The sequence below is a fragment of the Cebus imitator genome, unplaced genomic scaffold (genome assembly GCF_001604975.1).
Source record: "Cebus imitator isolate Cc_AM_T3 unplaced genomic scaffold, Cebus_imitator-1.0 Scaffold181, whole genome shotgun sequence".
Classification (NCBI taxonomy): Eukaryota; Metazoa; Chordata; class Mammalia; order Primates; family Cebidae; genus Cebus; species Cebus imitator.
This window is the reverse complement of record NW_016107496.1, coordinates 3346054-3358525: the sequence shown is the minus strand read 5'-3', so window position 1 is coordinate 3358525 and position 12472 is coordinate 3346054. Positions and strand designations below refer to the sequence as shown.

Here is a 12472-nt window from a genome sequence, read left to right as displayed (position 1 = left end):
CCAGTAATTTGCTATTTTTTAACCCATGAACATAACACACAAATGCAAAGCCTTGTATGTATTCTGACAAAATTGAGAAACCCACCAGGAGGGTGTGGATCTAGAGGATTAGAAAAAAATTAAAGATAAAATTTCCATATGATCCAGCAATTCCACTCCTGGTATTTACAACAAAGAATTGAAAACAGAGATACAAACAGATATTTGTACACCCATATTTGCAGCAGTATTACTCACACTATCCAAAAGGGAGAAGCAACTCAAGTGCACATCAACAGGTGAATGGATAAACAAAATGTGGTATATGCATACAGTGGAATACTATTCAATCTTAAAAAGGAAGGAAATTCTGACACATGTTACAACATGGATGAAGCTCGAAGACATTAAGCTAAATGAAATCAGCCAGTCACAAAAGGACAAATTCTGTGATTCACTTATATGATGTGCCTAGAATAATCCAATACACAGAGACAGTAAGTAGAACGGTGGTTGCCAGAGGCTGGGGATAGGGGAGAATGGGGATCTGGTGTTTAATAGGTGCAGAGTTTCAGCTTTGCAAGATGTAAAAAGGTCCAGCGCTAGAGGGTGGTAATGGCTCCACAGCAATGTGAAGGTACTTAATGCCACTCAACTCTACACTTAAAAATCGTACATTTTATAGTTAGAACATTTCACTACAATTTAAAAAATAACAATGATAATAATAATTTATTTTTTTAAAACCACCTCACCATCATTGGGAAAACAATGGCGGCTGGAGAGGCCTTGATGACCCAGAGCAGGACGAGACAGGTCAGCTGAATGAGGGTGAAGAGGTGCACTTTGCGCAGTGGCACATGCCGCAGGTAGATAAAATCTGGCTGGTGCTTTGCGGGCATCCCAAAGAGCTTTAGACGATCAAAGAACTGAAAGGAAGGAACTGGCATTTATTTTCAGGAGGACTCTCTGGGTCAGAAGCCTTGTTAGACCCATTCATGTCTCTTACATCACCTGCTCTGAAAGGCAGTTCACACCATTTCCACTGGACAGAAATGGAATCTGAGACTTTAAAAGACCAGGCAATTTGGCCAAGGTTAGTAAGCGGCAAAGTCAAGATCTGAATCCATCTTTTCTAATGCTAGGTTCAAACTTTTTTCTCCTATCCCACTCTGTGGCTCCTAAGAGAGCTCTTTCTCAGGGAATGTTGAAAACAAAATAAGCCAATTACATCTTTTTGCTTATTATCAAAACCAAATCTCTTACTTGTTCTTTTAGGAGTTTGGAGCTATTCATTGATTATTTATAGTGAAGAGATAAAGTGAAACTTCTTAACATCCTAGATACAGAAAAAATGATCATCCTTACAAAAAGGTAAAAAGAAAACCAGAGATTAAATAATCTGCCCAAGTTCATATTAGAACTCAGTATATAAAAATGGCCATTGGACATTCCATTCGAACAAAGAATAATCAGCCTAATTTATTATATTGTCTGGAGTACCCAAGTTATCAATGGCAAGCTCCTCATTTTTCTGTTTGAAAGACTTAGCGCAATGAGTTGACAGATGCAAAAATGCAGAGTATAACAGGAAGTGACATCTGCTTACCAGGAGCAACTCCCACTATTCCCCCATCTCTTCTGCCAATGTACCCCCAAAGTTAAACACCCCATTTTTACACTTTAGCCTGGCACTAACCTAGATCTGTCTATGAGTGAAAGCCAGTTTGGTTCTTGATCAGCCTTTCAGATTCAAGCTTACCGGCACCTGGCAAAGTACCTAATATTTAATACATGCCAAAAAATTGTCTGTTAAATAATTAATGAATGACGGGAGCCATGACTTCAAGCCAAGCCACCCTGGAAGGCTCTGTACTCTCCTGCCAACATGACTGTTGTTTTCCCTGTATTCAAATAAGTGTCTAAAATAGCCTAAGTGGCAAGACCAGGAAATAATTTTATCAAGAACTAGTTGTGCTTCTCTAGGGGAGCTGTCCCTCCCGGGACAGGATATGTGAACCTGCAGTGAGAAGAAACTACCCTGACTGAACCACACAATACCTGAATTCCCTGTAGTGAAGAAACTCCCATGTAGAGGAAAACTCCATAGAGTACTGGCATTGGAATAAACTGAAGATAAAAAGACAAGAAAGGCCAGAAATTAAATTTGGTGTCATAGTACACTGAAAACTATATAAACTTTTAAACCTCCAAGAATGAAACAAAGTCACAAAATACCTGCAGAAACCGTTGCATTAGTGATTTAGGAGTAGAAGCAAAAGCAGAAGCTGACAATGATAAAAATCATTTTGTTCTGAAATAAAATGATTACATGTAAGTTAAATCACATGCCTCCCATCTCAGCTGTCTGGCCCTTCCTCCTCCATGGGGATGGGCACACATACACATACACATAAACACACATACATACACGCCCCTTTCTTATAATGCCTTTTAAATCTTCTGATCTCACAATCATCTCCTCAAGGATTTGATGTATTTTAACATGAACCAAAAAAGTTTCCTTTTTTACTGACCAGTGGCTTGAGGGCAGGGGTGGGGAGGTATCTTATCAGAGAGGGAAGGTTTAGGGAGGGATAAACACCGACATAATTATATTGCACTTGAAGATCCACACAGTATTTGAGTATGACTTTCTGATCACATCATGTCTGTCAACCTAAATAATCTTCAGATTGACTCTGAGGTAGGGAAATTGGGCCTAGAGAATCAAGGCAAGGAAAGTCTAGGAGACGAAAACTAAATTGGACTTGTTTTTATTCTAGCGCTAAAGAATATTCTCAAACCTAATTCTTAGAATTAGAAAATCCCTCAGCAAACTAACACAGGAACAGAAAACCAAATACCACATGTTCTCACTCATAAGTGGGAGCTGAACAATGAGAACACATGGACACAGGGCGGGGAACATCACAAACTGGGGCTTGTTGTGGGTGGGGGGCAAGGGGAGGGAGAGCATTAGGACAAATACCTAATGCATGCAGGTCATGAAACCTAGATGATTGGTTGATGGGTGCAGCAAACCACCATGGCACATATATACCTATGTAACAAACCTGCACATTCTGCACATGTATCCCAGAACTTAAAGTAAACTTTAAAAAAAAGAAAGAATTAGAAAATCCCCCATTGGATTTTATGTTCCAGCTGTAGAGTGACTAGACATCCCAGCTGGATGCTGTTTGTGGAACTACTGAATAGTTGTCCTAAGAGAATTGTCCTGAAGCAGTTAGAGAAAGGCCCGGTGATGGCCACTGCCCGCCTTCTGGGCTCTATCGTGGAGAAGCAGCAACATTTGGGCTCTTCCAGATGGTGCCTTGACCAGGTGGGAGTGGGAGCTAGGCTGGGGACAGGGAATATGAGGGGAAAGGGGCGTGAGGAGAGGTGGGTGGTAAGGTTGAGTGGAAAGTGAGGGGACAGGAAGACAGTTCAGAAATCCTTCCCATCCCTCAGTTCTCACTCTTGAAGGGCATTTGTGGTACAGGCTGGGGTGGTTGAAGGTTTGCCAAAAAGAAGGAAAGAGGAGGCAAGGGAGACAAGGCAGTGCTCCAGAATGGTTGGTGCCTGGTAATACAGCCAGAGAGTTTCCTTCTCACCCCAATCTCCCAGATGCAGGCCTTCTACCCACAAAACATTTTTTTAATGTTCAAAGCATCCTCTATCTGTACCAAAAAAATAAAATAAAATAAACAGTCTCTCTTTTAGCCCCACTTCTCATACTAGCCACTGCCATTTTTCCATTCTGCTTAGCAGAAAAACCTCTTGAAAGATTTGCCTGCACTTGTACTCTTTACTTCCTTATCTGCTACTCACTCTTTAGCCACCTATAATTGGATTTCTGCCCTATAGTTCCACTGAATTCCTTCTCTGGTAAGATACCCCTAACTCCTGCCTCAAGTCACTGGACAGTAACATAGTTTCCAGGTTAAAACACACTAAATCCCTAAGGATTTGGAAGATTTTGAGATTATGGAAGATTTAAAAGGCACCATTTCTGTTAAAGAGGGGTGTGTGTGTGTGTGTGTGTGTGTGTGTGTGTGTGTGTGTGTGTGTGTCTGCCTGCCCATTCCCAGATAGGGGTGGAGGAAGAGCCAGACATGGAGGCCTGTGATTTAACTTACATGTAATCATTTAATTTCAGAACAAAATAATTTTTATCACTGTCAGCTTCTGCTTTTGCTTCTACTTCTAAATCACCTACAGGCAGCAGAAACTAATGCAATCCACTGACTCTGCTCTTGTCAAATGACCTGAGGCCTCCAGTGTTGCTAAACCCAATGGCCTTGGCTTAGTCTTCATCTTCCTAGACATCTAACCAATCCCTCTTTCTTGAAACACTTTCCTTACTTGGCTTCCCTGATACCACACCCTCCTAGTTTTCCTCCTACCTCTCTGGCAGCTCCTTCTGAGACTCTGTTGCTATCTCTTCCTCTATCTAACCTCTAACTCTGCTCTTCTCTTATGTCCCACTTCTCTTTCTGTCTACTTTTTTCCGAGTTCTCTCATCTATTCCCTTGGCTTTCCAATACCACCTACGTGCTGCTGACTCCCAAATTTATATTTTAATCTGGAACCCTCCTCTAGGCTTTTCACTTAGATAACTCCCAGACATCTCATTCCAAATCTGATCACAGTCCCAACCCTCACAAAAATCATACAGTCTTTTCCATATTAATAAATGCCACAACTTTGGGTCTGCCTCCAAGCTATACAGAGGCCATGTCTTTTTATCTGTCCCTGCTACCAGCTTCCTTATTCAAGCCACCATCATCTGTCACCTGCAACAGCCTCACTGGTCTGTCTGCTTCTATTCTTCCCTAGATATCAGCCAGAGTGATCTTTTTAAACTAGCTGGATCATGTCCCTCTCCTGCTAAAACCCTTCAAAGGTTACCTTGCCCACTGTCGATAAGGCCCCACATGATCTGTCCCTCCCCCTCTTTCCTTCTCATCGCACTGTGCTCTTGCCTTGATTCAATGCCCATGAGCCACACGGCCCTGATATTTTGTAGAACGTATATTACTCTTTCCCACCTCAATGACTGACTAGACCGCTCTTCTCCCCTCCCTCCGTGCCACCTCCCACCATCCATAGTGTGGCTGGCTCCACCTCACCTTAAATAGCATCTCCTCAGAGAGGCCTTCTCTGACCATCCTAACTAAAAGAGACCCCTCTCCATTCTCTTTAGCACCAGAAAGCACAGTGTATTTCCTTTATATCACCTATCACATTCTGTAGTTGTCATGTTTGTTTTCTTAACTAATTTTCTTAACTAAACGTTATCTGTCTTACCCCTCTAGAATAAACTATTTCAGGGCAGAGATTTTTATGTGTATCTGTTTGGCACCACTGTATTTCCAGCACCTGGCAGGATTCCTGGCACATATCAGGCCCTTGGTATTTGCTGAATGTGTGAAGGGATGATTACCTTTAAGATAGCCGTCATGAAGACTGAGCAGCCCATCAGCACAAAGATCATAAGGCCTGTCACTCTCTGTTCTCGGATGCCTAGGAACTTGGGCTGTTCTCCAGGAGCAGAGCATTCAGATTCTAGCTTGAGGCTGTTCACATGTGTGATGGACAAGACGGTTGCAGCTACAAACCAGGGCAGGCCCATAATGGAGCAGACACCCAGCATGATTGCCACCATCAGTAGGTCCAGGTGGTAGCCACAGCCTTTCTGTGGGGAAACAGAGTCTCTGTCACCATTGGTAGGCTAGCTGTAGTGGGGCACGGAACAGTGAGTTAGGGGTCTCAGGCCCAAAGCAGGAAGGGATGTATGGATAAGAAAAAAGGGGCTCAGGGATTCAAGAGGAGTCCTGTAGCCCCTCCTGGTTAGGAGGAAACAAAGAAGAAAAAGGGGAATCTTAGCCTGTCCTATATATGCCAATATTCATTCTTTTTCCAAGTGTCTCCAGCTTACTCTGTCTTACACATTCAAGGATCCATTCTTCTCTGGAAGAGTAACCAAAGATCATGCCATATCTTGAGCATTCTAGATGGTAGAAACTATAGAAATTGGAGATAAATGTCCTTATTGGCTTCGTACTACATGCTCCCAGATCCTTGACAGATTTGGATGTTGCTTGCCTGCTCTGCTACCCTCCTAGGATCCTAGGGTTCAAGTTTCCATCTAGAAACTATAGTAACAAATATCAACGAAAGATTATCTGCCTCTAGGAAACAGTGGCCCAGGCCCCTACCTGAATGAACCTCAGGAAGACAAGCTGTACAGTTGCTTGACCCAAAGCATAGAGCTATATAGGGACCATCAGGAACTCCACCCAATCACCTTCTCCATAGGTGTGAGAGGAGAATAATGAAGTCCACGTTTCTTTCATACCATACCACCATGCTCCACTCTAGTCTCATCTCCAAAGCAATCTTGGTTATTAATGGAGGGAATGGAAACCCCTTTTGAACCCCTTCTATGAAGTGTTTTTATCCAGATTCTACAGTTTCTGGTCTAGATGACCTTACCCTAAAAAAAAAAAAAAAAAGTAGCAGGTGGCCATAGCAGTCTTCTAGGTCAGAGCGTCTTTTTACCTTGAGCTTATGTTCCTTTCTGTTAATAATGACGGCTGTGATCTGCTGATCCATGAATATCAAGATAGTGCAGAGAAGAGCTGGAATAATTGCAGCTATCACAGTCCACCAGGGATTGGGGCCAATGGGATTAATAATCCATCCTCGATCATCCCTTGTTGGCTAAGGGGGAAAAGATACTATTTTTGTATTTTAAGTTAACTATAGTCATTAGAGTAAAATATATCAAACTTAATCATAATATCCATATTTCTTTTTATTCTTGAGACAGGATCCTTTAAAAAAAAAAGGCATGAAATACATACAGCAACTCCTTAGGAAATCTGTGACCTTGTTCTGAAACCATTCCCCAAAGAGTTAAAGACACCAATGACTAACAGAAATTCTTGGTTTTACAGGATGGTAGATAAGAAAAGAAACAACTTGCTGAAACCCCCTTGGCACATGGGACCAGAGGTAGCATGAAGAGATAAATATGAATGACTGGGGACTTTTCAGACCTCCCCTTTCCTTCTACCAATCATCTACTATCCCAGAATCCACCCCCAAAACCTTTTCCTAATTATTTCAGTAAAGCCGGTGCAGGCAGACAGATTTGAGCTGAATTCCTATCTCCTTGTTAGTAAGCTTGAAATAAAAAGCTTTTCTTTTCTCAAAAACCTGGTATCATAGTACTGGCTTCTAGCACATTGGGCAGCAAGCCCCTTTTGCTCAGTAGTACTTCCAAATCCCCTTTGAAACAGTCAATCTTTAATTATCAATTTCTTGTGAAATATTCATTAATCCTGCACTTCCTTCTACTTACTTCCCAAACCTCTGGGTAGAGAAAAAACAACTGTATCTCAACATTAACCTAAGTAACATATAATTAACAACTGTATGTGTTGTCAAAAAATTGAATGACTTCCAAAAACAAATATAAATAACTTAGACTATTCTCCTACTACTTCTCTCCAGAGCCATATAATGTGTGTCTACAGCATAAAAAACGGCAAAGTAGAGCCATCTGCATGGAATCTCTTGGGCTTAGATTAGACTGGATTGCTCCAAGGGCCTTTCCCCATCTGTAGTCAAACAGGGGTCCAGCCATCAGAGACTTGAAAAGGAGTCTAAGATTGCTAAAGTTGAGTGTTTCTTTGACCTAGGATCCTCTCCAATGCCCTGTAATAAAACTGTCTATAAATCTTATTGGAGTGTTCATGACATGTCTAAACTCACCTAGATCCTTACCCCACCCCTGCAGCGTACTCTGAGGAAGACAAGTTTGCCCTGTTTTGGTAAGTGGTGCTAGAGGATAAAAGGTCAGGGATACCAACTGGCCCAGAGATGACTCAAACTCAAGAAACAAAGCATAGACTGTTATATTTGATTTGGTTCCTTATTAGTCATGTCTCTAGGATCCAAAGACTAATAACACCACCAAGTCCAAAATTATGAATGGGTTAGCTTCTAAAAGTTTACAGAATCTATGTTTTCTTAGTAACAATGCTGTAAGTGGTAGTTAAGTTCTCGGACCAACACAAAAACTTATTAAATAAATCCTTAATGACCTTATACCCCTAGTAATAGTACTAGCCTTCAGATTGGGTCTTGGGAGTTGAGTGCCATGTGGTATAATAGGGAGGGAAAGGAAGAAGGAAACTTTTTCTCTGTGTCCTGAAAATGGAGCCCGTCATGAGCAGCATTTTCTTTGACATTCTCCCATTTCCCTTTCTCCCTGTTCTACCTCCCAGAGGCCTTCTTCACAGATGTCCCAGAAATTCAGTGCCTTCTGGCTATCCTAAGCCTATCCCTTAGGGAACCTTTCCAAGGACTGTTTAATGTTCCCAAATTACCTATTTTTACACAAAATCCATTCCTCCTGCAGTGCTGACCTCAGCTAGGTATTAGAGAGAAAGCTGATTGTGCTCATTCACACAAAGGCGAGAATGCCATATTCTAGAAGGCATTATACTTACAAGAGGGATTGGTTAGTCCATAAACTTCCAACTGGTGGCATTTCAGCAAATTCAACAAAATTAAATTTTTTCAGAAAATATGGAAGAAGATATTTCAACAGGCCTACTTCACGGGTAGAAAGAAAAAAGAGAAAGCAAAGGGACAACTGAAGGGAGCATTTACAAGTCAGGGACTGCCTTTATACCTGTTGGCCTTCTCCTCACCAACTTCTCCCATCTTCCTACTTTATCATCCTTCCTAAGTCACTGAGTATTCCGAAGGTTTTCTCTCCTCTCCGCTATGGGGATCTATGGAACTGAGCTCAGCTTTTCTATCTTCTTTGTTGACTGTCAGTGCTCTCAAACAAATCAATTTGGAGCCCTCATGTATTGATCATTTGTTTTACTTTTTGTATAGGTTCTTATATAAAATACTGTATATTAGAGAGAAGTATAGTTTGTAATATACATAGCATAAAATACTACATATTAGAGAGAGTTATACAACAGCAAAATCAGATAGAGATGACTTCAATGTCATGATTACTCTGCCAGGCGTCCTAGACTCCTGACAAGGCTCTTCTTAGATCCATTCTCCTCCTACAAGGAAGGGGCACCATCCTTGAAGGCTCGGGCCAAGCCTTGACCTTTTCATCCTCCCAGTGCCCTTATACAGCCGATGCTCAGTGAAAGTGCTGTTGCTTGTTCCAGAAACCCACGTTTTCAGAGTGTCCTGAATATATTTATGTAAATGTGCACATTCCATTGTTTACATATTAACATATTAAGAATAAGTGGTATTCATAATAATAATACTTTTCATTCATTAAACAACCTTGATTTTTATGTTCTCTGGCTTTTCTGACTTGAACTCAGCTAAGTCTGAAGTTTGCTTTTCTAAACGACAAGGTATGAGGAGTAAGGTTCAGATTTAGAGGACAGCAAAACTCGTGATTAGGATGTGAAAAGGCCTTTGAAATTAACTTGGCATTAGAGTGTATGAAATTATATGAGTGTACCAAGCACTCTGAGATCTGTTTACCTTGAACACACTGGGAACTTGAAGCTTTGGTGATGGAACGCCAATCAAAAAATCAATAATCACCATTGTGAAGATAGTGAGGAAAACAGCAAAGTCACTCACCATGGAACGTACCTGGCATGAGAAAGAATTGGAAACGTGTTTTGGCAGGTTGAATAAAGTAGAAAAGAGGTTAGTTTTGTAAAAGGCTTAAAAATCCTCAGAAGAATGTTTTCATCTTAGAGTTGAATTAACGCAAGCAAATTTAAACAACAGGAATATGTTAATTGCCCAATTAATGCCCACAAAGTATTGAAATGATGAGGCAAAATGAACCCTCTCACAAATGCTAGCATAACCCAGACCAGCCTCTGAAGAGTTCTGTTTGGGGCATTTAGGGCCAGGATGAGACTCTAGTTCTGGGAACTTGGATTTTCTGGGACCAGCCAAGGTCCTCAGTGCTAGCCAAAAACCTCAGCAGCAGCAGCAACTCCACTTCTCCCTCATACCCAATATCCAGTCTTTTTGCAAGTCCTGTTGGCTCTCCCTTCAGAACATATCCAGAGTCTGATCACTTCTTACCACCTCCACTGCTCCACCCAGATCCAAGTTATCATCAGCTCCTGTTTGGGTAACGGTAGCAGCCTCCTAACTTGCTTCTGCCTTTGTCCTCCAGCCCTGTAGTTTTTTAAATGCAGCCACTGGAGTAATCATTTGAAACACAAGTTAGGTCATGTCACTCCTGTATCAAAACCCTGAAATGGCTTCTGGTCCAAAAGGCCTTCTTGGCCTATGCAGCTCACACAGTTGGCATCATCACATCTCCCACCCCAGCTCCTATTGCTCTCCTTCTTGTCCACTCTGCTCCAGACACACAGACTGTCTGTCTTGCTGTTTCTTAAACATGCCAGGCTCATTCCCACCTCAGGGTTTTTGTACTTGCTCATGCCTCTACCTAAAATGCCTTTCCTCCAGGTAACCACTTGGGTAGCTCTCTCGTCTCCTTCAGGTTCAACTCAAATGTCACCTTCTCCTTGAGCTCTTCTCTGATGATCCTACTTAAAATTGGCCACCTCCCTCCACCCCAGCACTCCCTGCACTTCTTTACTACTTTGTTTTCCTCCACAGCACATATCTTTATTTTGTTGGAGATTCCCATCCTATTTAGGATCCACCTTGAAAGGACTGTCTCACTTTATAGTGTGGCTTCAACAAAATGCAGTGCCTGGCAAATACTGGTGCTTGCCTTAATCTGAGCTTTCAAAAGAGTGAGATCAAAATATATCTTAGCCATACGTAATATCACTGGTACCTTAACCTGACTTCACTTTGCTTTGAAGCCTAAGGTTTCCAGCTCCTCCTCCACAGTTTTGTTAGTTCTCTGAATGTAATATGCATTCTCTGAGTATCCACTACCTCCCCATCCCCAATATGAAGCCCACTTGACCATTCTGGGGCCCACTGGCCCTTTTCTCCTCTGAACTCCTATGGCACATGCCCAGGTGGGCATCCAACTATTTACTACTGTTGCATATGGCACCTGTTTCACGTGTTTTTCCTTCCTATCTGATAACAGTTACTATCTTTTAAATTTCTGTTGCATCCCCCTAGCACTTAACCCAGGCCTGAGAAAGTAGTCAGTACCAAATAGCCACTTGTTAACTATTTGTCCTGATAGGAAACAAAGACCTAGAACTTATTTAATATGTGCCTCCCATGACTACCATGCAGGCTCACTGAAGTCTAAGAATGTGTTCTAGTCATATATACATGTACAGTAAACATCTAATTAACTGAGTTCCCCTCCCATTTATTTACCCTGTATTGAAAATGTGTCTGGCTGAAACCTCACTTAAAGGAAAAACTACCATTTCCTTCTGCTTTGAGCTCCCTTTCTTTTCTCTCTTTTTTTTTTTTTTTTTTTTTTTTTTTTTTTTTTTTTTTTTTTTTTTTTTTTTTTTGTGAGAATAGCTTTTAATTTAAAACGTTTGAAGCAATAAATCATCTCTCTTTCCATCACAGGCAAATACTCTCCCCTCAAAATTTGATGTAGTTTAAACAGCAACTGTGTAGTGCAAAAGGAAACAAATACAATCTCTTTCAGGAGGCAGCATCAAAACCTACTGGGCTGGTGGGCGCTGACAACAGGCTAAGCCTCCACCAAGGGTGAGAGAAGCAGCACACTGAGAGCAGCAAGACTTGCATAGTATTTCATCCAGCTTTGAACAGATTCAACAATATCTGGGTTGGGGGAACCACAAAAGAATGATGCCTAAAATGAAACAAATATGCGCAGCTCCCTTATGTGGCTAATATCCTTGGCACCTGGAAGACGGTAGGAAAATAAGTGCAAAGGTAGCAACTCCCAGGCAAAGCTGAGGGAAGACAGTTTGAGGCTCATTTGCTTTTGTTTTTTAATTGGGGTCTTATACAGTGGTTTTTAGGCAAAAAAATTTTCTGCTTCCTGGGAGGTGTTCTGTGCTACACAGTGCTCCTGATGCCAGCAAAAATATTTGTGTTGTTTCTGTCCATTTGAATGCTTTGCCAAATTACCTTTCCTATCTATGGTATTTCACTGCCTACCCCATACCATGTAAATGTAGAGTAGCATGTCCAATAGAAGTACATTAGCCAGGCCAGCCACGGTGGCTCACACCTGTAATCCCAGCACTTTGGGAGGCCGAGGTGGGTGGATCACTTGATGTCAGGAGTTGAAGACCACCCTGGCCTACATAGTGAAACCCCATCACCACTGAAAATACAAAAAGTAGTCCAGGTGTGGTGGTGCACGCTTGTAACCCCAGCTACTTGGGAGGCTGAGGCAGGAGAATCACTTGAACTCAGGGAGGTAGAGGTTGGAGTGAGCCGAGATTGTGCCACTGTACTCAGCCTGGGTGACAGAGCGAGACTCTGTCTCAAAAAAAAAAAGAAGGCCGGGTGCGGTGGCTCAAGCCTGTAATCCCAGCAC

General features: G+C 41.9%; 1 protein-coding gene across 1 annotated transcript in view; it reads right to left on the bottom strand.

The window, feature by feature from the left end:
• The window catches only part of SLC4A8 (solute carrier family 4 member 8), a 93982-nt gene that overhangs the window by 18078 nt on the left and 63432 nt on the right, over positions 1-12472 (bottom strand). The window contains exons 17-21 of the mRNA XM_017545905.2: positions 9526-9639; positions 6547-6708; positions 5429-5680; positions 2041-2109; positions 735-908 (exon numbers count right to left, since the gene is read on the bottom strand). Of these exons, the coding sequence (XP_017401394.1) occupies positions 735-908; positions 2041-2109; positions 5429-5680; positions 6547-6708; positions 9526-9639 (771 nt within the window). The remainder of the gene's footprint in view (positions 1-734; positions 909-2040; positions 2110-5428; positions 5681-6546; positions 6709-9525; positions 9640-12472) is intronic.